Source organism: Callorhinchus milii, unplaced genomic scaffold (genome assembly GCF_018977255.1).
Source record: "Callorhinchus milii isolate IMCB2004 unplaced genomic scaffold, IMCB_Cmil_1.0 Scaffold3, whole genome shotgun sequence".
NCBI classification, from domain to species: domain Eukaryota; kingdom Metazoa; phylum Chordata; class Chondrichthyes; order Chimaeriformes; family Callorhinchidae; genus Callorhinchus; species Callorhinchus milii.
In genome coordinates, this window is record NW_024704744.1 from 43,513,922 (window position 1) to 43,541,170 (window position 27,249).

Here is a 27,249-nt window from a genome sequence, read left to right on the forward strand (position 1 = left end):
TTTGCAACATTATAACTTCGAAGGCACAATATCAAATCCAAGGATTATTATTTTTGCTACTTAGAATCCGGAATAGGGATTCAAATGATAGAAGAACAATACTATTTCATAATGATAGTAATACTATAATACAATTCCACCACCACCCCCCACCCCCCAAAAAAAAATATACAGTCAATTCATTTTAGAGTATGTTACTTAGAATCCGGAATAGGGATTCAAATGATAGAAGAACAATACTATTTCATAATGATATTAATACTATAATACAATTCCACCACCACCCCCCCAAAAAAAAATACAGTCAATTCATTTTAGAGTATGTTTTGTGATTGGCTTTCATACATCTTGAAGACGTGATAAGGCGCTATAGCAAATGCAAGGATTATTATTGTTGTCACTATGAATCTGAATCCTAAAGAGGTATTGTCAAGTTATATTTACAGTAATGGTATGAAAGTATTATTAATTAATTAGTTATTAGTTATTAATTACAATTGCATGGCGCATGAGTTTATGTTGAGCCATCGGGGAGAGTTGGGTACAATTCAGATGCTGGGTTTCAGGTATAGAGGGAGAAAGTGAGCTCAAATGTGCTGCAGTTGAGCAGCGGAAAATGCTTGATATGCGACAGATACCAAATGAAAAGATATTTCATTCTTCAACACTGTCACCTTTCAACGCGATGACCTTTGAAATACGGAATTGAAACGAATAAACAAAACATGTCATTTAACAATGGAAAGGCCTCCAGGTCTGTTCTTCTCCTTTAAGTTGTGAGAGAACGAAACTGCAGATGGCGACTTGCAAGAAAACGTCCCCTCCTGTGAATCACGTGGAGATGATAAACCAGAGCAGAAGCGGCTGCAAACCCGCGGAGCAGTTAATATCCCCACAGCTGCCGTCCTGGTCACAAACCAACCCCACGATCAAACACCAGCAACCTGTCAGGGCACGGCTCCGGCCTGAGGGTCTGAGCCCCCCCCCCCCCCGAGGGTCTGAGCCACAGCCCTCCCCCCTCCCCAGGGTCTGAGCCACAGCCCTCCCCCCTCCCCCCGAGGGTCTGAGCCACAGCCCTCCCTCCCACCCGAGGGTCTGCGCCACAGCCCTCCCCCCTCCCAGGGTCTGAGCCACAGCCCTCCCCCCCTCCCCTGAGGGTCTGAGCCACAGCCCTCCCCCCCCCCCCCGAGGGTCTGAGCCACAGCCCTCCCCCCTCCCCTGAGGGTCTGAGCCACAGCCCTCCCCCCCAGGGTCTGAGCCACAGCCCCCCCCCCCCCCCCAGGGTCTGAGCCACAGCCCTCCCCCCCCCAGGGTCTGAGCCACAGCCCCCCCCCCCCCCCCAGGGTCTGAGCCACAGCCCTCCCCCCTCCCCCCGAGGGTCTGAGCCACAGCCCTCCCTCCCACCCGAGGGTCTGCGCCACAGCCCTCCCCCAGGGTCTGAGCCACAGCCCTCCCCCCCCCCCAGGGTCTGAGCCACAGCCCTCCCCCCTCCCCCGAGGGTCTGAGCCACAGCCCTCCCTCCCACCCGAGGGTCTGCGCCACAGCCCTCCCCCCTCCCCCAGGGTCTGAGCCACAGCCCTCCCCCAGGGTCTGAGCCACAGCCCTCCCCTCCCCCCCCCCCGAGGGTCTGAGCCACAGCCCTCCCCCCCCCAGGGTCTGAGCCACAGCCCTCCCCCCCCCCAGGGTCTGAGCCACAGCCCTCCCCCCCCCCCCCGAGGGTCTGAGCCACAGCCCTCCCCCCCCCCTCCCCCCGAGGGTCTGAGCCACAGCCCTCCCCCCCCCTCCCCCAGGGTCTGAGCCACAGCCCTCCCCCCTCCCCCAGGGTCTGAGCCACAGCCCCCCCCCCCCCCCGAGGTCTGAGCCACAGCCCTCCCCCCCCCCCCCCCGAGGGTCTGAGCCACAGCCCTCCCTCCCCGAGGGTCTGAGCCACAGCCCTCCCTCTCCCCCTCCCCCGAGGGTCTGAGCCACAGCCCTCCCCCAGGGTCTGAGCCACAGCCCTCCCCCCCCCCCCCGAGGGTCTGAGCCACAGCCCTCCACCCCCCCTCCCCCCCGAGGGTCTGAGCCACAGCCCTCCCCCCCTCCCCGAGGGTCTGCGCCACAGCCCTCCCCCCCGAGTGTCTGAGCCACAGCCCTCCCCCCGAGTGTCTGAGCCACAGCCCTCCCCCCCCCTCCCCCGAGTGTCTGAGCCACAGCCCTCCCCCCCGAGTGTCTGAGCCACAGCCCTCCCCCCCTCCCCCCGAGGGATTGAGCCACAGCCCTCCCCCCCCCCCCCCCCCCCCCCGAGTGTCTGAGCCACAGCCCTCCCCCCCCCCTCCCCCGAGTGTCTGAGCCACAGCCCTCCCCCCCGAGTGTCTGAGCCACAGCCCTCCCCCCCCCCCAGGGTCTGAGCCACAGCCCTCCCCCCCCCCCCCGAGGGTCTGAGCCACAGCCCTCCCCCCCCCCGAGGGTGTCTGACTGAAGCTCCAGCCTCTCGCTGTGCCTGTGGTGCCGACCGCGGGCTGTGGGTGCGAGGCTGGCTGGGCAGGGCAGGCGGGCAGGCAGGGAGGGCAGGACAGGCAGGACAGGCGGGCAGGCAGGGAGGGCAGGGCAGGGCAGGACAGGCAGGGCGGGAGGACAGGCAGGGAGGGCAGGGCAGGCAGGACAGGCGGGCAGGCAGGGAGGGCAGGACAGGACAGGGGAGGCAGGGCAGGGCAGGCAGGGCGGGAGGCAGGGCAGGGCAGGACAGGCAGGGCGGGAGGCAGGGCAGGACAGGCAGGGCGGGAGGGAGGGCAGGGCAGGGCAGGGCGGGATGAGCGCGGCGGCGGCAGAGGAGACCCGGGCACTGCTCGTCTCTGCAGATTACAGCACAATCCAAGGTGACGGACATTTCATTTCCTTTTTATATGTTCCACAGCGAGAGGCCCTGTGGGGCTGTACCTCTGGAGACTGTGTGTGTGTTTATTATAAATATGTGTCTTTTATACAGGTGTGGGTTTATGTGTTTATATATATATTTATTATATGTATGTGTTTATTATATATATATATGTATTTATTATATGTATGTGTTATATATATGTGTATTTACTATGTATGTGTTTATATATATTATATGTGTGTGTGTGTTCAATCTGGAAAGCTCACAGTCTCTGCTGTGCCAATGCCTGATGGTGGGGGCAGTGTGTTACAGAGTTGTTGTGTTACTGAACTCCAGGTGAACAGCGTTGAGAGGTTTAGGTACTTAAACGTTGTTGATAACCTTGAAATTTTATTTACTGAAAGCAGGAACAGTGGCTTAGAAATCCCAATGCTCTGGATTGTTAAAACAAAGCCCCGTTGTGTTATAACTATTTGTTGGCGAGCCTTTATTGAATTCCAGGTTTAATCTTGGAATTATCTTTATTTAGATTGTTTAAAATCACTTTTTTTTAAAAAAAACAAGATTGCGTTCATAGAGCGCCTTTCACGTCGGGAGGACGTCCCGAGGCGCTGGACGGTTGGGTCGGGACCCGAGCAGGGGGGAAATGGTCAGGGTGAGGGGAGGGAAGGGAGGGAGCGAGGAGGGGGTAGAGAGTCGAGAGGGGAGCTGAAGGCACAGTTGAAGAGAAAGGTCTTGAGACCGGCCTTGCAGGAGGAAAGGGGGAAGCAAGGCGGAGGCACTGGGGGATGGAGTTCCAGAGACAAAAGAGTACATTATGTATGGCAGTTTTCCTTTGAAGAAAAATGTCATCCTGACATGAAAGATGTGATATGAATATAACTTTGAAACATCACTTTGAGATGAGCATTTGCATGTAAAATTTTTAATTTCACTGATAATTCCCTTCAGACATCAAGTTTTTCTGAGATGAGCCTCTGTGCATTTTATCAAGTTTTTTTTGCTGTTTATAATCTTGCATTTGACATAGTGCTCAAAGTGCTTCTCTGGATTACTATGTATTCACTGTTTTATACAATGCACCATTTGTGCACAGCAACGCCCACACTCAGCTATGAGTGAATGACCATTGTTTTCTGAGGAACTGTTGGCCAGCACATTGGGAGAAACTTTTTGCATACAGTACAGTTGTGCCACAAGATCTTTTGATGTCCACTTGAACAGGTTTAATGTTTCATTTGAAGCATAGCACCTCTGACATTGCAGCAACATCCCAGGATTGCATTGTAACGTAAGTCTGGATTAAGTGCAAAGTACCAATAGGAAGCTTGAAATCACCCATGGAAAATTGGTCCCTACTGAGTCTGGCTATTGCCTAACATTTATTCTTTAACAATCTTTTACTTTACCTTTTATAGTTTATGTATATTATATGAAATTCTCCTCAAAGGGGTTTACTTTTTCCAATGTGTACTAGTTGCCATATGGTACTGTAAGAGATTTGGATGTAGACAACCAATACAGTGGAGTAAAAACAGCCTAACTTATTCTTAAAACGGAGACCATAGGTATAATAGAATCAATATTAATTCCACTGGGAAGTGCACTGACCCTCTACGACGATTTCAACAATTTCAAAGCTACATCTTTCTTTAATCTGTTTCTAACTCCATCTCCCCTGGTCACAGAGATACCCCCACTGATCACAAGCTGCTTTGCAGAGAGGGAGATATGGACAATTTCTAGAAAGCCTTCCACAGCCTGCTTGTTTCTTAATCTTGAGAGAGCAAGGTGTCTTTTAGAACTGAGTTGAGAAAACATTTCTTCAACAACAAAATTACATTTATAGAGCGCCTTTCACGTCTTCACTCAGAGGGTAGTGAATTTATGGAATTCTCTACCCCAGAAGGCTGTGGATGATCAGTCATTGAACATATTCAAGACTGAGATCGATAGATTTTTAAAAACTAAAGGGATGTGGGGATAGGGTGGGTAAATGGAATTGGGTTAGAAGATCAGCCATGATCTTATTAAAGTGGCGGGGCAGGCTTGAGGGGCCGAATGGCCTACTCTTGCTGCTATTTTTTATGTCTGAGGCTACCGCCTTTTCTTTCTGTGGTCCATTGTTCTTACATCTCTGCTTAAGGACCTGATTGCTCATTATCTCAGAGGAGTGTACATCTTCCCAGGAAAACATGAAATGTAATGAGAAGCTGACTTCAACCGGTCCACCAGCAAAGCTGCTTTTAACCTCTGCTAAGTTAGTTATTAAATCAAACAAACCTTATTAAATCAAACAAACCTTATTAAAGGATTATGGGTAGGTTACATTCTAAATGTATATAAAGGTTCATTAAAAGCCTTAAAAAACATGAAAGATCACAAATATATTCTTACATTACCTTGCCCAAGTATGTGAAGTTTGTGTTTGGAAGCTAGTTAACTGGTGTCTACTTATCACAGCTGAGTCCACTTCTATGTTCACATAATTGCATGGGTCACTGGATATTAATTGGGAGCAGCCATTCTGTCTTGTCCTCCCCAATTCAAGGGTGATGGGACACTATTTTGGTTGGAGATCAGTTAACAGCCCGGATGGTAATCTGAGCCTGAAACAGCTCATTTATATGGCCTAATGCTGCAGCGAATTTGCCCATTAAACCATTGTGAAGTTGGAAAACAATTATTTTCAAAAGACTCTTTCCAAATTTAATTTTTCTGCCTAACTAAACCCAAATGTATTTTCCAGAAGTGCTTGTTTTATTGGGACACTAAACTTTACATGCCAGCACAGAGGCTGATAGGTGTTCCAGCATTTTCCCAGGAATTAGAATTCATGTCTATTTAAAACTTTTCATGGGTCAATTTTTAGCTAAAAGGTGAAACCGCAGACCCTTTTATTACTCATTGTTGTCTAGATCCTCTTTCATTTACAGCTGGATGTGAATGAGCTAATTTGTTTAAAACCTGAGAAATTGATCTTCAGGAAGAGATTTGTAATGTGTTCTCATTTTCTACTGTCCAATCTGGTTAGTGGTTTATTGTACCTATGGGACATTGCTATGTGTAAAATTGACTGCTGCGATAACCCCCAAAAAGTCTCTACACTCTGTAGTAAATTCTTTGAGGCATCCTCCTGACTTGAAAAGCACTATTAAATTACTTTTAAGAGTGAAGAGAATTTCCATAGTTCCTTGGTGTTGCCTTCCCTGAATAGGTTGGTGAAGAGTTTGACAGCAGAATGTTCATTATCAAGAGAGAATTGCTTGGATGAAAGAATTTATATGCTTCATGTTCTTGAAGCTTTTAAGTATTCATTCAATGGTAATCCCAGTCCACGACTTGCCTTCAGTGTAAATTTGTCCTGAAAAAAAGCTCTTCACAATCCTGGACCGGCTTATCCTGATATCTTGGTGTATTAAAATATTATTCTTGGTTTGCTTTCTCTATCCTATTTAGCATCCTAGTTTAAAGGCTCTGAATTGTTATTAATGACTCTTTAGTTCTACCCTGCATCCATAACAAAGTTGCATAACTGTATGTGATGGATGAAAGCTTGTTGCCAAGCTGCTGACTTTGTGCTGGTGTTCCTTTCCTCTATGGTAGACTGAATCATGGTAAATTCTGGTAAATTTTCTGAATGTAAACTGAATACTGCATTGCAAGCTTCAGTACAGGACAAAGAAAATCATTCAGGGCTTCAAAAACAGATAAAAAATCACAAAAGCAAAATAAAAGATGAAAAACTTGGAAATTTCCAAATATCAAACCAATAGAACAAGACTTGAAGAGCAATTGAAATAGTCCTGTAGCTCAGTGGTTAGAGCACTTGTATTCCAAGCAAGATACCTGGGTTCAATTCCCGGCAGGTCGAAACCTTGGGCAAGTTTCCTTACTCCACACGCCTAATAATAATCCCTCCTAAACAATAATAAATTGGTCATTTTCAATCCACAACTGTTTGTGGGACACTGCTGTGCACAATTGGCTGCTGCTTTTCGCCCACAAATATACAGTCAATTCACTTTACAGCATATTCTGTGAAGCGCTTTGAGGCATCTAGAAGACTTGAAAAGTGCTATATCAAATGCAAGGATTATTATTTATTTATGGTATTCTTGACCACTTGTAACACATTTTACTTGAGTAAGCACTTGAACAGTATAGTCAAAGTTGTCCTCCAGGTTACTAACTTGCACCATCATTGCACATTAGTTGTGCTCAATCTTTATTGAGCGCTTCAACCTCTTGTTTCTTTAAAAGGAAAAAATTGCGATTTTTAAAAAAATTGTAAATTCAATGCATTACCAATTTCTATAGCATTGTCTTATGTTTTGTGTCTTTATTGGAAGTGCCGATTCAGTGCATACTCACCGCCATCACACCAGTCCTTACCAGGCTCCACTGGCTCCCAATTACTGACCGGATCGATTTCAAGATCCTCTCACTTGTTTTCAAATCACTTTGTGCCCTCGCACCTCCCTACCTATACAACCTGCTTAATCCCCACTCCCCCACCCACTGCCTCCGCTTGGCCGTCTCAGCCTCCTTTTGTCCCTTTTCCATTCCTTTCCACCATCGGTGGTCGTGCCTTCGGCCACTATGCCCCGAAAACTCTGGAATTTTCTCCCTCAATCCCTCCGCCTTGCCCCCACCCTCCCACCTTCAAATCCCATCCAAAGACCTTCCTTTTTCATTGTGCTTATGGCCACCTTTCCCTCCCTCTCTCCCTGGCTCATTGCCAAGTGCTACCCCGCATGAAGGGTGCTTTATAAATGCAAGTTGTTGTTGTTGCATATAATTAACCTGGGAAATATAGAAATAGTGTACTTTGCAGTTATCAATACTTTTTCAAATCAAAATACACAGGATATTGCCGAGAGGTCAGACATGCACATTGTTGAAAAAGTTCTGCAACCTTCTACTTGTGCAACAAACATTGCATTCTACAAACTTTATAGTATTCTAGCTTTATAACCAGTGTGATGTTTTCATGTTTAAAATTGTGCAGCCAAATTGAATAGTTCATAAGAGTTGCTATGGTTTGATGCTGAACATGTGTGTGTTAGAAAATTGGTCTCAACATCCTTGGCTTGAGAGGACAAAATTTGGGTTTCCTGATCTCTACCCCATGTGAAAGTGTGTAATGTGACTTGCTTGTGGGAGGTCTTTATTCTTGTTATTCTGTAACAGGTTCAAGTGATTTGCAGCATGAAAACCCAAGAGAGTCAACAAAGATGACGAGATATCAAATATTCACATTAGTATCATCTGCATCAGTGAACTTTAGTTCTATGATTTGCTATTCTATTTTGGGACCTTTCTTTCCGAAGGAGGTAATGTATACAATTCTACCCGTGAACCCTAATAATTACCATGTCTATTTTGTAGATCCTAACATTTGCTTTGGGAATTTTTTCCCATAATTTCTGAATGAACCTAAATATCTTGTAGTACATAATTTAAAGGAGATGCCGGGATCATCTAACTTTACCATGGAGAATTGATGCCCCCTACACTTGTTCCATTTCTTCTCTGCAACCACTGTATTAGTGTAAAATACTTTTAACATATTGAGTTTTTGTAGTTGGTAACTTGTTTACAAAGGCTTGTATGTAGTTATTTTTCTTTCTTGTGGAGAGGTGAAGCCATGTGTTACTATAATTCCCCACATTTATAGGATATAAATGCATTTCGTTAATTTGTATGAATTGTTTTGAGCAGCTCATTGGCAATGCTATATTTGTATTTCCAGGCAGAAAATAAAGGCGTCAGTGACACCATTGTTGGAATGATTTTTGGATGTTTTGCATTCTTTAACCTTGTATCTTCACTGATATTAGGAAAATATGTAAGTACAATATAATTTGGGGAGGATTTTTGTTGACATCAGCTTTGGCATTGTTGGGTGTTTGAAAGTTGAACATTTTGAAGTTACTGTTAATAGGACTTATTTACTCTAATTCTCTCTTCCAGTTATGTCTACAAAAAAGCAAAGATCTACCATTGCGAATATAATGACTATCATTTTTGTCAAAGTAGTGAAACGTAAGGATGTAGCTTAGTTTTCCAATCGATAGTTTCTTGCCCACCCCTGATTATTTAACTCCCTCGCCTGCTCAGCTGGATCCCACCTCCTGCACGTCCCCCATCCCCTCTGCTCCACCATCATTGGCTGTACTTTCCGCCACCACACTCTGAGACTCAAACTCTCCCCCTCAATCCCTCCACCTGCTCATCTTCAGATCTCTTCTACCGTGTCTAAGGTCATCTTCCATCTCTCCCCATTTGGTTTCAAGCTCCACGAAAGTTAAGCGCTTTGAGACACTAACCTGCGTGTAGGGTGCTATATACTGTAAATGGAAGTTGTTGAAGGATACTATATAAATTTCTGTTGTAATTGTCCAAGAAACAAATGCAAGGATTATAAAGTTGACTGTTAAACAAAATGTATTTGAATCTGACCAAACTTCATACTGGTCGACTAATGCAATGAATAATTGAACCCATTAACTATTTTGTGCTAAATGATAACTTAATAATTCGCATTTGTATAATTGCCAAAGTCTCAAAGTACCTTTACAAAATTATAATAGACCAGAAAATGCAGCAGCTAATCTGCCAGCAATATTCCTTAATCCATAAGGAGCAGTCATTTAAGTTGCATTTTGGGGGTAAATTTGGATTAGGAAAGGATGATCGAGCAGGATTAACTAGAACTATTCCATGTGTCTTTAGCAGGGCCTCTCTTGCGCCCACCTGAATCACAATGTAGACAGAACTTAAAGTTAATGAGGCGACCAAAGAATGGATGATCTTCTGGAAATAACTATATCCAGGACAACTACACTGCTTGGTGTCTCGCCAAGTTCCTTCATAACACTATGGACCTGCAGTTACTGCAAGTGTGGTTTGCTTCTGGTGAGGATTGGCTCACTTTCTGCACGTAGGAAGCAGACTGGTTGGTCTCAACTACTCCTGCAAGTGTTTCTAGTATTGATGCTCGAATAGTTATAATTCACTGGTTGGATTCCTCCAAATGTTTGCTTACAAAATCGTCAGATTTTGAAAATCCTGGGAAGCACTTAGTGATGTTTACCCCCCACCCACCCCAACATGCAGGGCACCAAGTCATATGAAAATATTTATGTTACACACAATAAGTGGCAAGTCTGTGCCATAATTTACTTCAGCAGTAACCTCTCAAACCAGACGTGAACTGGTGTACATTTTTGTTGTAGGCAGTTGATGTGTAGAATGTCTAATTTTATGAATCGCAAAACAGCATGTTATAATTGGGTTGCCCTATAATGTATTTCCAGGGAGAAAATAAAGGCATGAGAAGGTTATGTTGGCAAAAAGCTGGAAAGGCAGAGGAGTGTAAGAGGAAAAAGTTGAATCCAATTGTGTTAATACTTGGTGTGCATTCTGAAAAAGTGTAATATACATTGTTGCTGGTGTGTTGACAGGGTACAACTTTCAAAGTTAAAAAGAAAATAGTACTAGGAATAAATATGTAATATTTTAACTGTACCCTTTTGTATAAGGCTTACTGTGCTTGGCCAGATTTGTGGCCGCAGATTGATCCACTGGTAAAGAAGCTACATACTATGCTATGGTGAAGACCACCAAACACTTCAACTTTACTTTTAATAATTCAGCCCAAGGAATGGGTAAATTAAGTGTACATTTTGTCAGCCAAAATGATGATAGAACTTGTATACATTTTTGGAGCAAAAAGCTGCATTTTTGGAAACTTTTTTTGTAACAGTATAAGCTGCTGCCCATTTATATTTTCTCCTTTGCATTAATGCACAGAGATGTTTTTCTAAGAATTCCAATCAGTTTAATTTAGTGAATACTTTAGGGGAGATTGTGGGTTTTGCCTGTACATGTTTCATATACAGACAAAACCACTTTATAGTATATCCCATGAAGTACTTTGAGACATCTTGATGATGTGATAAGGTTCCATATCAAATGCAAGCATTATTATTGAATTGGTTAGTTAATGTTGGATGTTGAAAGCTAGAATAGAACGTATACAGTGCCTTTCATGTGAAGAGGATGTTTCAAAGCACTTTATAATGAAGGTAATTAACTACTTCTGTAGTGTAAGGATACACACCTACACACCTGTGTGTGCACAATTGAATACTGAGGGAGGTGAAGAGGTAGGGTTTATGATTTTACTTAAAGACCGAGAGGGGGTGAGAGTGGTGGAGGGAGTTCCATAGGTTAGGGGATTAGGAACTAAAGGCCCCGGCACCAATGATCTTGCAGAGAGGGTGGGGGATGTATAGCAGGCTTGAGTTAGCTGAGTGGAGGTGGTGACAGAGGAGAAGGAGATCAGAGATTAGTTGGCCAAACTAAAGTATATGGCCCAATGAAGTAGTTCCACAAACTAGCTTCTGTATGATGCACAGAATTCTTGTACATATTTGAGCCAGCAGCAGTTCATATGTGCACTTTTCTCTCCTGAGTTCAGCTAACTTTGTATCCAGACCATCTGCTCTGTTGTAAACCTTAATATCATCCTGACCATGTGTGACCAGGGCTCCCTCTGCCTCCTCGTCCTCCTCGACCTCTCCGCCGCCTTTGATACAGTGGACCACTCTTCCACCGCCTCTCCTCCCACCTCAACTTTCAAGGCTCTATCCTTGACTGGTTCAGGTCCTACCTTTCACACCGCCTCCACTTCATCACAGCAAACGGCTTCTCCTGCAGTCCCCGCACTATCTTGTGCGGTGTTCCTCAGGGCTTTGTCCTCGGTCCCCTCCTCTTCACCCTCTACATGCTCCCCCTTGGTCACGTCATCTGCAGATATGGGGTAAATTTCCACATGTATGTGGAACTCTACCTCTCTACCTCCATCCTGAACTCCAGGACTACTGGCTGATGGCTAACAAGTGTTTTATAAAGGTTCATCATATCTAGTTAGCTATCATGAATAATGCTAAATAAATTAGTGCTGATTAAAAAGAGACTAGAAAAGTTTGCTAAAACTGTCTTGTGTGATCACACACCTGAGAAAATGAACACAACTCTTCTAAACCATGACTGTGTTGTGGTAAAACCTTCTTCAAATTGTTTTTTTAGATTGTGCAAATTGGAGCAAAATTCCTCTTTGTGGTTGGTATGCTTGTGTCTGGCTGCTGCACCATTCTTTTTGGGTGAGTTATTCCATTTCGCCCTGTGTTACTGGATGCCTGCATCGTGGAATCTCTCAGCATAACTACTTTCTCTTTAAACAACCACTTTATTAATTGTAAATGGATTTATGGGCATGTTGGTTTGGATGAAGTCTCTTGGCCAATTTGATCACATCCGTCCATAATGCTCATTTTCTACAGCCCTGGGATATAAAATGACCATTTTAGTAGTACTCCACTTGAACAATAATAACAATGTTAGCTTTCAGAGCATTGTTTTTCTTGAATGTTTGAAAACTGACCAAACCATTCTTAGGTTTTTCTGTTATTTGAGATTGAACCATTGGGTGCATCCCTGGGATTCACAGCAATAATCTAACGTCTGAAATTTCTGTCCAAATTTAATTTTAAAAATTCCATCAGGATAACCTCAGATCTGACATTAATTGTATTGTTCACTCTACACACTTTGACTTGCATCTGTATTGATTGTGGTAGAAGCTTTTCCTATATTGTTGCACAGTACACTATACACACCAGGTTTAGTTAAACTTCATCTTTGTCTACATGGGTGTGTTGGAGATAAAAAGTGCAATTATTTTCCTCTCCATTCCTGAAAGTAAACTGTTGCTACATCCGGTTGCCCTCTACTTTCTCGAGTTTGTATGCCAGACATCAAGACTCATTTGGTTATCTGACTGGAGCATTGATGTTGCCTTTATCCAATGTCCATGCGACTTTTTACTCAAAGAGGTTACAGATTAACAATCTCAAGGGACGACCCACAAAATAGTCAATTCATTTTACGGTGTATTCTGTGAAGCACTTTGAGATGCCTCAAAGACTCATAAGTTGCTATATCATAAAATTATTATTATAACTAAGTGCCATTTTCAGGGAAAATTTTAATGTACTTTTCTGCAGCAATATTTGCCATTCGATTAAATGAATCTCGCTATTGCTTTTTTTAAAAAAAGTTAAAGTATTTAATTGAAACATGCAGCATTTGTTAAATTATAAAAGAGAATGCATCCTTTTTGTCTTTTCCCTTCTCCCCAGTTTATTGAATCGAGCTCCTGATGGAGGTATCTTTATTGCACTGTGTTTCATAATAAGATCAGTTGATGCTATTGGATTTGCTGGGTCCATGACTGCTTCGTTTTCAATTCTTGCGAGGGCTTTCCCAGAAAATGTTGCCACAGTTATGGTAAGTAAATGTGACCAGATTATCTAATATAGTTGTGAAATAGACTTGCTCCATTGATATGGCTAGTTTATATCTTTAGGAAGCTATACATGCATGACTTCTCCAGTGAATAAATGCATTCTATAAACATTTAGTTTAGCAACCAAGATGAAATATCCTACAACATGCTTGATTAGATCTTCTCTTTCATCATTTGATGGTCCTTGCATCAGATATAGCATCTTATCTATTATTATTATTATCAAGCCATGACATCTAAAAGTGCTTCATCAATTTCAATAAAATGTACTGACCCCCAAAACAGCTATGAAGTGAGACCCAATTTTTTAATCTGGGGGTTTGTTGGCCAGGATACCGGGTGATGCTCCCTATTTTGATTAGTGCCATGGGATTTTAGAACAGGACCTAGGTTAAACATCTTGTAAGGATATAATGATGCTTTCATTGGGTATAGCACCTTATATTAGAAGGATGTCTCCGAGCACTTAACAGGAATCACTGTTAAATGGAGTGATTGTCTATTTTTAGGCAAACATGGCAGCTCAGTTGTGCACAGCAGTATCCCAGAAACAGCCATGGAGTGAATGACCAATTTTATTTGAGGGATTTGTTGGGCAGGAACTCCCTTCTGTTTTCGATTAGTGCCATGGAATCTTTAATGACCACCTGAACAGGCAGACAGGACCTCAGTTTAACATATCATCCGAAGGACACCATCTCTGACAACAAAACCCCTCTCCCACAGTGTCATCTTTGACTACTTAAATTCAAGGTTATATGGGATTTGAACCCACAAATTTCTGGGTACCACTTTGGCTACCACTAAGCCAAAATGACAGAGGATGCCACCTCTGATAATTTAGCAGTCCGTGAGCACTGCTCTGGGAGTGTTTGCGTACGCTGAGTTCAAGTCACCTTGTGATTAGGCTGCCCAATCCTCTTGTTTTCCACAAGTGTGAGTGCCAGTAATAGTTCATTATCCTCTTACCAGTAAAATAAATAGTTGTTCTGTATAACCTTTTCCCTTGTGCTAAAGAACATGTAATGCACAATTCAAGACATTGGGAAATTGCTCTAAATGGCTTAATAAAATAAGATTAATCGATTGAAAGAGGCATGATGGGGACTTGGTTGCAGAATTAATTTGGTGTAACCTGTGTTTTGTATTAACAGATTTGGTAAGTGTCTTTTTTGCTAACCACGCAGAGAATCAATGCAACCTTAATAAATTGCTCAAATAGGATAAGCAGATGTTTTATGCTCATACTGTAATCAGTTGCAAAAGTCACTACGTTTTACAGGATATGCTGTGAAGCACTTTGAAATGTCATGATGTGGAAGATGCTTAATATTAAAAAGTAGCTGGATAAATATCTACCAATTTCTGTCAGTCTTAAACTTTTGATTCTAAAGTATGTCTACACATGCTGAAAAATCTACTTGTGGGAGGATTAGTCATCAAATGTGTTATATGAATAGAAGTACTATAAATAAATATCCTAATGCCTAAATAAAGGGAAAAAAATGACACCTCAACAACCCATTATTTGAGTTTCAAATTTTCTTAGCAACATTAGTTGATAATTAACTGTTTTTTTAAAAAATCTCCTGTGACTTCAACTTGTCTTGCGATTCATTTCAAATCGTGTCTTGATCATCTTTTTGTGGAAATTACCAAACTCCTACAATGAGTTTGTTTTAAAGAACATTCATGTTAAAGCGGCGATGGCCAACTTGTGGCCCACTGGCAGGAAATGGCTGGAGGGCTATCAAGAAGCAGCCCCTGAACATTCAAATGAATCTCGGTGAATCCGTGGTCAATTGGTAGAGTGACTTCAGTTTTTTTTTCTTGATTGAAAATTTTTGTCAAATCAAGAAATCTTCAATCAAGAATTTATTTTGTTGGCTGACCATAAAGGTTAGAGTTTAACACAGATGATCATGAGTCAGAACACCTGAAAATAATTCTTACAAAAATAAGTAATTTTTTTTTACACATTAAGACATGGCACGCTCCTACCAAAAACAGTAACATAGAATCCATAATGGGTTTTGAAACTGAATTAGAAAAAGGATGAAGGGCATTGACTGGGACTAAATGGTTAGCTCTTTCAGAGAGCCAGCATGGATACAATGGTCAAATGACGTCTGCTGTAACATTATGTTCAGATGAGCATATGGCTGCGTGCAAACTATCTGCCATGTTCACCTACAAATGCAGTCTCTATACCCTACAGTAAATCTCAAATCCACCACTTTGAGATGTTCAACATGATAAGGTGATATCAATGCTGATTTTTTTTATATAAAAGGGATGCATGGAAATATTCAGTGGACTTGGTCTAGTGCTGGGACCACCATTTGGAGGTTTTTTGTACCAGTCGTTTGGATATGAAGTTCCTTTCATCGTACTTGGATGTCTTGTTCTTTTAATGGTGCCTTTAAACATATGGATTTTACCAAGCTATGGTAAGACTTTATTATTATATTTTATCGCTGTTTATATTGAGTTGTTTGGGGGTCATTTTTTAAAACAAAAATGCAGATTGCAAATCGTGTGTCTTTTTTAAAAAAAATCAGCATCATCCTGGGGCACGTATAATCATTAGTTTAACATTTTGTTTGGAAATAGGTAGACGTTGAAATGAGCATAAAAAGTCTAGTCAGATTTGGAACAATTTGTGAATTATACATGGAAATTGCACATCATTTTTGGAATGGAATGCACACTCTCTCCCTGGAGGGACGTATCCTGCTTACCTGATCCCAGAAAGTATTAGGCGCGAGACCTGAGCCTTTGTGACCCCGGAGTGTTTGTACTGCTGGAGTCTAACCAGAGTTTAAAATCGCATAGCTTGTCATTGCTATCACTGCTGAGCAAGCTTTCCTGCTGCTTGTCCAGCTAGGACCAACCTATCCATCAGACTTTGATTTTTGGCAGAATTAACAGGAGCAGAGTGGGATGACTCCCTGCCCCCAGTGACTGGTCTGCCCTTTCAGGTCCAATGAGCCTGGCTGGCTGTACTGTCAGCAGCAGTGCCCTTGCAGTATTGCAGACCCATCTGGCTTAGGAACTGGACTGCTGAGACCACCACAGAGTACTGGCTTGTTTCTGACATTCCATTGCCAAACATGTCGCCTTGCAGCCAGTTCAGCTCCAAGGAGACCCCGTTTACCTCCTTTCTTCCCTGCCCCCCCCCCCACCTTCCCTGCATAGGGCTTAGTTTCTAGTTGGACAGGTGCAGGTTTGAGCCCTCTCTAGATGGATGGTAGGTACCAGGAAATCCCTGCGAGCTTTCTGGTGGGCAATACTGGTCAGAATGAAATATTTGAGAGCATTGCCACCATCTTGCAGGCTACCAACTTGACCTACATTGGATCGTTGGAGCTGCCCTCCTCGCACTGATTAACAGGACTCTTGAGTATTAAATTAACCAACGGGAAAGCAGGAGGTGCATTCTGTTTGATAAGCTATATTTCAAACTATCTGTATTTTATCAATGATTTCATATTTTCAGATGGAATTCGTAGCACCAAGGCCTTTTGGACACTACTTGCACTTCCCAAAGTGTTTTTTGTAGTACTGATTATATTTTCTATAAGTTCATGCATTGGGTTTCTGGATCCCACCATGTCCCTGTTTGTTATTGCAAAGGTAAGAATTTGTTTTCCTAAGCTGGTAAAAATGTAACCACCTTGCTGAAGATTGAACACAATGACAAGGGGCAAATTCTGAACGAGTCTTGTCTGTCTTTGAACTCCAATGCAGTGTGTGTCTAGTTATGCCTGTTTTTCTACTTTTCCTCCTTCTCCAGATCCTCTAGGTGTCCTAGCATAACTCGCACTCTCAGGAGAACTTTTGTTGCATTAATGCTAGACATTTTTCATACAAGCACGGTGTCACTTCTGCAACCCTATCTGTATTTAGTTTATAGGAGGTGTAATATGTTCTAAATGTTTCCTTTGCATTCAGAATCTTGATGGTCAAAGCTTAATGAATGTTAAATCTTTTACAGTTCAACTTTCCAGTTGGTCGTGTGGGATTGGTATATGTGGGCTTTGCTTTGTCGTATGCGCTCTCTTCTCCTTTACTTGGATTTGTCAGTGACCGAATACCAGTAAGTTGACATAGTTCACTTTTGTTTGATATTCTTTGGCTGTTAAATCTGGTGTGTATAGTTTGAAACTTTTTTTTCCATTTCACTTTTATCACTTTCATTGTTGTGTTCCTGAGTAACACTTAACTGAGTTGATTTGGTTTATTTGTAACTATGCAACCAGGCTTTTGAATTTCTTAATAAACACCACACTTTTGTGGTACTGTATAGTTTCTACCTTTCTATTTTCTTCTCTCCCAAAGCTGTGAGTCACCCTGTGCAGTGTCTGTCCCCATCCAACAAGAATTTAGGATCAAGAAATAGAGAGCTTGCATCCTATCAGTCTGTAGTAGGATATTTAAATCCCGTAATCCGATCTATCTTTGGAATTCAAATTAAAATGCCTTTGTAACTGAAGGATCTGATATGTAATTCTACCATAGTAATGCACATTATTAGTGCACTTGTACAAGGGAATAATATTCCCAATGTCCTTATTCTGTCCCTGATCTCTAGAATTCCATCTGAGTCTCTCTGACTCCTTCCCTCCCTCATTCAAGGCATGTTACAATACCTCTACCCACATACTGATCATCTTTCCCCTCACACCCTCAAATCCCCAGCTTGGGTGCCCATTCAGTACTGTGAAGTACTTTTAGACTTCCTGAGGTGAAAAGCGGTATATAAATGTGAACTGGATTGTATTCACTTGTATTTTTTTCTCCTAGAGAGCCAGGAAGTGGCTAATAGTAATAGGAAGTTGGTTAACATCTATCAGTTTTCTATTTTTGGGACCAATACCTATTTTTCATATCAAGAGGTAGGTCCTGTTTCTCATCTACTTTATTTTGTGACTTATTAAAATATTTTACTATGTGATATGGTAAATAATTGAGTCATGACAATCTGGACTATGACCCTGGCAAAATGTACCGGATGCAGGAGAATGATTTTATTTCCCATTTCAGATGCCTTTGAGCTCTGTGTGTGACTGTCTGACCTGGTGTAAAATTGTCGGCAAAACTCTTTGGTTCTTGTGGTGAAAATATCTTACCCAACAGTTTTTTTTAGAAAAGCTTAAGTTCTTGTACACTCTCTCGAATTGTATTTACCAGGTAACTATAATTTACTCATGGATTTTGTTTATAGAATCTCCCTGGTCATCTATTCTGCATATTCACTCTGTAAAGTAGAGAAGAGGTTTCTAATGGCCCCAAAAAGCACGCGTCTGAGCAATGGCCAAGCTGACACTCCAATGCAGTGCTGGGGATGTGTTGCATTGTCAGAGGTGTGGTCCTTCAGATGAGACATTAAACTGAGGTCCCATCTGCCTGTTAAGGATTCAATGGCAATATTCAAAAAGGAAGGGAGTTTCTACTATACCCTTGTCAACAATCCCACAAATTGGTCACTCACTCCATGGCTGTTTGTAGGTCATTGCTGTACACAGTTGGATGCTGGGTTTCGCCCACAAAATAGAGCCACTCCACTTTACAGTATCTTGTGAAAAACCTTTAGACATGTCTGTCGTAAGGTGTTATATCAAATGCAAGGATTTCTAATGCATATTATATAAAAATGTAATGAGTAACAATATGTACTAGTAAGGATGGGGGAGAGGTAGGCACTCTTGAAGCATGAAGAGGAGCTGTGAAGCATCAGATCCCTCAGCCTGGATTAATCAGCAAAACATTTGAGAGTGCCATGGCGACATTGGGTCAGCTGCCTTATAATAATAATCCTTGCATTTGATATAGCACTTTTCATGTCTTCTAGACGTCTCAAAGCGCTTCAAAGAATATACTGTAAAGTGAATTGACTGTATATTTGTGGGCGAAACACGGCAGCCAATTGCGCACATCAGTGTCCCACAAACAGTCGTGGATTGAAGTGATCAATTGATTTTTTTTTTCTTGATTATTATCAGGCATGTGGGGTAAGGAAACTTGCCCAAAGTTTCACCTGCTGGGAATCGAACCCAGGTCTCTCACTTCAGGCGAGTGCTCTAACCACTGAGCTACAGGGCTCCAAATGCTTAATGCTCCTTTATGCTTTTAAAAAGCTCAGCAATTTTCAAAAGTCTCATAATGAGAAATGGGCATTGACAGAGTGACTGAATTACAAAAACCTCTAGTGATCAGCGCAAGGAATTCTGATTTTTGTGCTCCCACACAGTTTACAATCCAAACGTCGGAATATCTAGCAAAGATTTTCGTAAATGATCAATATTGCTCCAAATCCTTTCTTATCTCTAATTAAACTGCTATGGTCTGACATCTAGCTCATTTTTTTCCATCAGAAATTTCAGTGGGAATTTATGGTCAATCCTGGCATCTGTCGTAGTAATTTTATCATTTCAATAGATCTTATGATTCCCATTTAGAAAGTTTAATCCTCCAGGCCACGCGAAAAATACCGTGCAAGTTCTAATAGATATTTACATGTGAAGTTAGATTGTGTTTGCCTTGGTCATTCGGAGAATGCGCACACGTGCGTGTGTGTGTGTGTGTGTGTGGCACAACTAGTTAAGATGATTTAAGATGATTCTTTCTTTTCAGTGAGATCTGGATGTTTATTTCCATGCTAATCCTCACTGGGTTTTCACTTGGCATGTGCGGTATTCCAACGTTTCCAGAAATCATCAACTGTGCCTAGTAAGAATATTCTGATGCCTTTCTTGCATATTGTAATGCGATAATTTTTTTATTGTTTTTAAAAAAAACTGCACTGAATAAAGCAACTTCATTCTCTCTCAGCATCGAGTTGTATTAAATCAGAATTTGCATACTGGTCCAAATCTAATTTGAGCGATGACCATAATTGAAATCAGAATTAATATTTTAACAATTCCTGGGAGATGTGATGAGTGATCTCCAGGCTTTCAGCCTCTCTGCCCCCACTCATTGGAATTCCATCCCACAATCCCTTCACCTTTCTCCTTCTCTTGCCTCCTTCAAGGCATGACTCAAGTGCCTTCGGTTGCCCTCCTACCCTCTCTGCCCTCCCTCGTCCCAACTCTGTCCCCCAAACCACTGAAGCCAATTTTAATGCCCTGGCTGAAATCGGTCAACTTTGCTCAACAAGGCTCTGAACCTGTGACCTTCTGGTTTGTATGGCTTTGTTGTGCAGTGGTGCCTTTAATCAGTTTGTTTATTCAATCCCTCTAACTACAAGATCATTTTTTTAATATGAAATTAATTGTTTAGCTTGTAGTTAGTTCACCAAATGGCCATAACAAGTTTGTCCTTGTGTGTGCTGTTGGCTGAATGCACTTTACATTTGTTAGATGTATTTTGTGGGAGTGACAGAATATTTGTAAGGTAGAGATAAATGTTGTGGAAATGGTGTAATCAAAACCTGATACTACTTTAATATCATTGAACCCTTTTGTAGTTACTATTTTGTGCTCAAATTTGAAGACCTGGTGAGAATTTGCAATTATCCAGAATGAAGCCAGATTCCTGGGATATTACAGAAACTGACCATTGAGATCAAATTAGTGCTGGTGTCTCCTCATAGCACTTTTGCCTCCACTGTTGGCTCCATAAATCACCAGAGCACTATTTGACAAAAGAGTTTCTCCCAATTTCCTGGACAACAATCTCCCAAATAAAATTGATCACTTCAAGGTTGTTTGTCAGACATGTCCTTTTAAATCTATAGACTTTCAACTGTGTAATCTGCATGTGGAGGAGAATTCCACATTCCTGACCAATAAATAACTGGGGGCACGAGGCTGTTATTGACAGCTGAACACTCTTGATCTTTCAGCCCTTTTAAACAAATTGGACTTAATGAATGAAATATAACTGGCCTCATCACAGGACAGTACTTTATCTGGATCCCCTTGATTATCTTTCCCCAGCTAATCTTAAAGTGAAGCCTTCAATTTTAGCATAATAATCCTTACATTTGATACTGCATGTTATCACATTGTATAAGGAGGTCTCAAAGAATTTACTTTGAAATGGGGTGACTGTATTTGTAGGCAAATGAAAGCAAACAATGATGTGTGGCAAAGAGTTTTGTATTCAGTCAAAGGAGGTTTTTTTTAAAGTATCTGACTTTGGTGAGACCACATTTGGAGAGCTGCATGCAGTCTTGGTTTCACTAATTCAAAATATTTCAGATTGAGTGCAGCAGAGGACAACCAGATTAATTGCAGATTTTATAGCAAAGCTACAGTACAAGGAGATATTGTCCTTTATTGGACTGTCTCAAGCAAAAAGATGTGGGGTGGAGGGGAGAGAAGAGAAACTACCCAAATTCTTTAAATTGTACTGGGGCTTATTGAGAGATGAGATGGATCTTTAGGGAAATTGGATGTGCAGACTATTGGACGGATCAGTGCATCTTGGTATATTTCTGGCTTGCTTTTGCTGTTCAAGTTGAGCCACTGTTGATGCTCAAACTATTAGTTACTAGAACAAGATACTTTAAATAAAAATATTGGCAATTTTTCTCTTTCAGTGAGAATGGCTTTGAAGAAGGACTGGGTACTTTAGGTTTGGTGTCTGGAATCTTTGGAGCATTTTGGTCTCTGGGGTATGTATACCGTTAATTAACTTGAGGGTTTTTTGTGCAAGCTCTGCTGTACCTCATCTGTCATGTTCTGTTTTAACATATTGGATTTTTAAACAAAACTTGAGGAATAAGTAACTTGTACAATGGCTGTTTTTTCAAAAGCACCAGATTGCTATTCTCTCCTGTCTTTGAAAATTTTAAATGTGTCTCCAACCATGCCTTTGGTTAACATTTTTAAATCTTTTTAGGGTGTTGACCATTATTTGTCAAATGAGTGTGGACCATTAATTTGTCAAAAGTGAAAGGCTACTTTGTGAATGCATGCAGTGATTCTTACAAAATGGAGTCTCTGGCAATGCTGCTTGTATATGATCTTAACTGGTGACTGTGTGCATGCTGCAATATTTTTGTTGGATGTCTTGACCAACTTTTTTTTAAAAAAAACATTCCTATAAGAACAAAGAGGAGAGAGGAGAAATATAAATTATATTATCAAATTGCATCAGAAAGTTTTTTTTTAATTGGGCACCTGTTCCAGGCATTGACCTTTATCAGAATCACCTTTTCTTTCAGTTGCTAATATCTACAACAACAACTTGCTTTTATATAACGCCATTCACTTCGGATAGCATCTTGGTAGAATATCTGCTCTGATTTTCCAGCATATGCCCTTTATTTTGCTTATGATACAGATTCATATTTTGCTAAATTGATTCCACAACGACTCTTGATATGAATGAGCTTAATGTGTTTGGTCAGTTGGTCTGAGACCAACATCTGCTATTTTATTTTCAAAAAATTCCTAGAGAAGAGGAGAAACAATTCTGAAAGCGCCTGCTGTATTGGGTTCCTCTTTAGGCCTTAAGGCTTAAACGGAACTGCCTTTTTCTTTGAGGCTTATTACTCTGGTTTGGACTTCAGCTTGTGCAATTTTTTCTGCACTTCTATTAACCTTCCCCCCTGCCCCCTCAGGTCCTAATCCCTGACTGTTCAATGCCTTGGGATGTCCTCCCAAATGTAATTTTGTATTGTAACCTGAGCTGAATGGCAACAGACACTAGATTGCATTGTGCTTCTGAGTTTTAATTTGCCAATTATTTCAATGTCTAATTGTCTTACAATATGTTTGGTAATGATAATAATAATCCTTGCATTTGATATAGCGCTTTTCACGTCGGGAGGACGTCCCAAAGCGCTTCACAGAATAGACTGTAAAGTGAATTGACTGTATATTTGTGGGCGAACGCGGCAGCCAATTGCGCACAGCAGTGTCCCACAAACAGTCGTGGATTGAAAATGACCAATTTATTATTGTTTTGGAGGGATTATTATTAGGCGTGTGGAGTAAGAAAACTTGCCCAAGGTTTCGCCCTGCCTGGAATTGAACTCAGGTCTCTCGCTTGCAAAGCGAGTGCTCTAACCACTGAGCTACAGGACTCCACGGTAGAATTATGCCTTTAAATTGTTAAAATTACCACTATAGATCTAGTTTACAAAATGCTGTGCATTATGGAGGTTTTAGTGAATTGTATGTAAAACTTTATGCAAAGGTTTTAAGAGTTGGAAATTCCACATGGATCTAGATTAACCTTTTTTTTAAAAAGCATCAGGAATTTGGCATAATCTGTATGTGAAGTCCTGTAGCTCAGTGGTTAGAGTTTTCGCCTCGCAAGGAAGGGACGTGGGTTCGATTCCCAGCAGAGCAAACCTTAGGCAAGTTTCCACATGCCTGATAATAAACCCTCAAGAAAAAAAATAACAGAATTGGTCACTTCATCCACAACTGTTTGTGGGGAAACTGCTGTGCAAAATTGGCTGCTGCGTTTTGCCACAAATACAGTCAATTCACTTTACAGTATATTCTGTGAAGTGTTTTGAGACGTCTAGAAGATGTGAAAAGCGGTATATCAATGCAAGGATTATTATATTCCTAAATACAAAATTATGGTTATGAAAATTCAACAATTTGCCAAATTCTGCATAATCTGAAATGTTAACAAGAGAGTGAATCTAAACCAGGTGGCATTTCTCCCCCACAGTATGATGTTCATCCCCCAGTGCCTTCGCCTTGCTTCCTCCCTTTCCTCCTTCAAGGCCGGTCTCAAGACCTTTCTCTTCGACCGTGCCTTCAGCTCCCCTCTCGACTCTCTACCCCCTGCTCACTCCCTCCCTTCCCTCCCCTCACCCTGACCATTTCCCCCCTGCTCAGTTCCCGACCCAACTGTCCAGTGCCTTGGGACGTCCTCCCGACATGAAAGGCACTCTATAAATTAAATCTTCTTGTTGTTGTTGTTCACAATTAAGTCAATTCTACATTGAACCTGGAGGAAGTGGGTGCCCTACATAAGCTGTAAACCTACCTACATGTACTTTATAAAGCAGTCAGACAAAAATAAGCAAATGTGTATGTCATGACTCTGCATTGCATAAGACCCCAGGCAGCTTTTTATTGCAGGTCTGGCTAGTGTACCGCAGTGAGGAATTTGAGCACCAAAGTGGCAATAAATGTTTTGATCAAATTTGGGATGGTATGAACATCACGTTGTAAATTTTGCAATGGCATAAACTATTATGTTTAGCTGGTAACTAATCCTTTTCAAAACCACACAGAACATTTATTGGTCCGACCCTGGGTGGATTCCTATATGAAAAGTTTGATTTTGAATGGGCTGCAGCTATACAAGGAAGTTTACCATTTGTTTCTGTAAGTATTGGCCATCTAACCTAGGTAAAGTACCTAGAAACATTTTTACATTACGGTATCACCATCAGACTAATTTCTTTATCTTTAGGGTATGTTGATGGGTTTGTACTTCATAGTGGAAATGTTACAGAGAAGGAGGAGGTGTGTACAATTCTGCTAAACCTTTTGCCTGGTTTTAGGGCCATTTAATATAAAGTTCATAAATTTGTTGACTAACTTGCTGAGCTACATTCAGTGATCCTATGCATTTCAAGGTATATAATGCCTTTCATGTAAGATTAACATCTCAAATTGAATTTTGAAAACTGGGCATTACACTAATCACATTGGTTCTGATTCATTGGGTATGATCCATCCTGGAATGCTGATTAATAATAATAATCCTTGCATTTGATATTTTGTCTCAAAGTGCTTCACAGAATTGATTGGTGTCTTGCTAGCATTTCCCCAAGGTTTGGGGGAAAAGATTTAAAGGGTATAATTACTAACTATAATAAGATACCATAACTAATTTTCTGCATATTAGTGGTGTTAGTTTAAAATCATATAGACTCAAAATGTAATTGTGAAATTAGACATTATTTAAATTCTTGGTTGTGATGTTTGTCATTTTTGTTGTCTACCTTTTTAAAAGGTCTTGTTCCCGAATTGAGAATTGCACAGCCGAAGAAAGCAAACAACTACTGAAATAAGTCGTTTTAAGAAACTACAGTTGTTTTGTAACCAGTCTTTGGAAACCTACAAAGGGGGAAAAAAATTTTTAACAGACTTTTCAGATGAACCACATATTATGTACTTGGAAATGATTTACTTAATGTTAAAGTGCTTTATATTCAGAAGTGGTATTAATTTAATTCACTTGATGTATATAAAAGATGTACAATTTAGTTGCTCACCAAATGTAATATGGCAAATAGGTTTTGCATTAAACTGTTTTGTGCCACAATATCCTCCTACTGTACACAGAATACATTAAAGGTACAAGTATATAATGAATTACTGTATTCTCATTTTCTTGCTTTTTGGAGTTTGAAATAAATTAATTACTAACAGTATAGAGTAAGGACAATTTTAATAATTGGTAACTGGATGAAATTAACCTAAAGTTAGTTTATAAGTTCTTGGTTTTCTGTTTCATTTGTCCCTGAAAAATCAGATGTTAATGCAAATAGCATTTTGTGATGCACTGAAGTTGCTAGTAATTTATGTAGTTTAATTGAATTGAGGATCCATTTTAATCCTGTCTTTTGATATCGTGCCTGTTGTGTCTGGAGGACATCTCAGTGCTTCACAAGATTTATTGTAGAAATGGCCTTTTGTATATAGAGAAGGGATTGCATTTTACTCATTTATTTAGTGAAGCTAAAAATAACCTTGAACATTTTTCCAGAGATGTGAAGCCACCAATACCACTAAAACCAAGCTCTGACAGGAATTTCTGATCTTAATGTCCAGCAATGCACTTCTTTTATTCAATTATATTTCCCAATGACTACTTCTGTGTCTTATCTGACATCAATATATGCTTTGTCACAGGCGTTTTCAAATGCTGTATAAATTCATCTTTAATAGGCATTTAACAAGTCCTAAAACAATCAAATTGGCCTGTTTTCCCAATTATTAGTAAGGATTGTTGTTAGTTGCAGGAGTGGTGGTGTTTACGTCAATAGGGTATGAGAGAATTAATCAGAAACTATTTTGTTGATAGAGAATTTGAGGACGAAAGGATGTGATTGACTATGTGAGTAAAAGTGAAGTTTTGGAAGAACTTCTCCCAGTGGGTTGGCAACATATGGAATAATTTGGCAGAGGCCTCTTAGTCCATTTTTTAAAAAAAATGCCCCACTTGATTGCATTAGCATAAACAAGCAAAAATCTATTCATGTGAGGAATACATCAGAGAATTGGATTAGGATTTTTTCGTTCAGTCAAATGTTGGAAATCCAACACCATGCTCAAGTATCCAAATTACCAGTTCCATATGTACACCACTTACACATGGAAACTTTCCTGTCTAGAATAGTACCTACTTTTCCTAGAGCAGCGTTTTTCAAACTTTTGTGTGGTGTCTCCCCATTTGTTCTGTGCGCACCACTGTCTTTATAGAACATGCCATGCTCATGCACTTCTCAGGAGCTACAGGCTCATCTTACCCCTTGGCATCTTGTTTTTGTTCCCTGGCTGTCCTGCTGAAAAGCACTATACAAATGTAATTTGTTGGTGCTGTTGGTTAGTGACTGATATTTCAATCAGAGGGAACATGATGTATTGGTATCTTGTACCTCTCTCTCAGGACTGGCCTCTTTACACTCAACTTCTCATTCCCTCCCACCCCCACTTGGGCAAATTGCTGGGAAGACAAGAAAACAAATTGCACCCAATAACACCCTCCCCCATCCAGTTTGAAAACACCTGCTTTAAAAGGATGCATCTTACTTCCTCAGCATCCTTCTATCCACAGCTTGTACTTACACCTCTTTACCCATTGAGCAGGTATTTGAATGGGTGGCTCCTTGAACGAACAAAATAATGTATAAAATGAACTGAATATCATACATAACTTATCATCCCCCACCCCCATGACCAAATGTCATGACCAAACTGCAGGGTTTTTCTGTTGCTTCACAGCAGTGATTTCAGCTGTGAGTCTGCCATGATATACGGTTGCTTACCAGCAGAATTCCTCAATAGTCCCTGAGTTTTTAGTG

At 41.2% G+C, this 27,249-nt stretch overlaps 1 protein-coding gene across 1 annotated transcript; it reads left to right on the forward strand.

Annotated features, from left to right (window-relative positions):
- The first annotated feature begins 2,764 nt into the window (after positions 1-2,764).
- slc18b1 (solute carrier family 18 member B1) lies at positions 2,765-25,537 on the forward strand. Its single transcript, XM_007903531.2, has 14 exons — positions 2,765-2,855; positions 8,051-8,193; positions 8,613-8,708; positions 11,957-12,030; positions 13,069-13,216; positions 15,529-15,685; positions 16,735-16,871; positions 17,233-17,334; positions 18,042-18,133; positions 19,872-19,967; positions 21,784-21,858; positions 24,448-24,541; positions 24,630-24,682; positions 25,176-25,537. The coding sequence occupies exons 1-14, from the start codon at positions 2,789-2,791 to the stop codon at positions 25,231-25,233; spliced, it is 1,392 nt and encodes a 463-aa protein (XP_007901722.1). The 5' UTR covers positions 2,765-2,788; the 3' UTR covers positions 25,234-25,537.
- Positions 25,538-27,249: the final 1,712 nt, after the last annotated feature.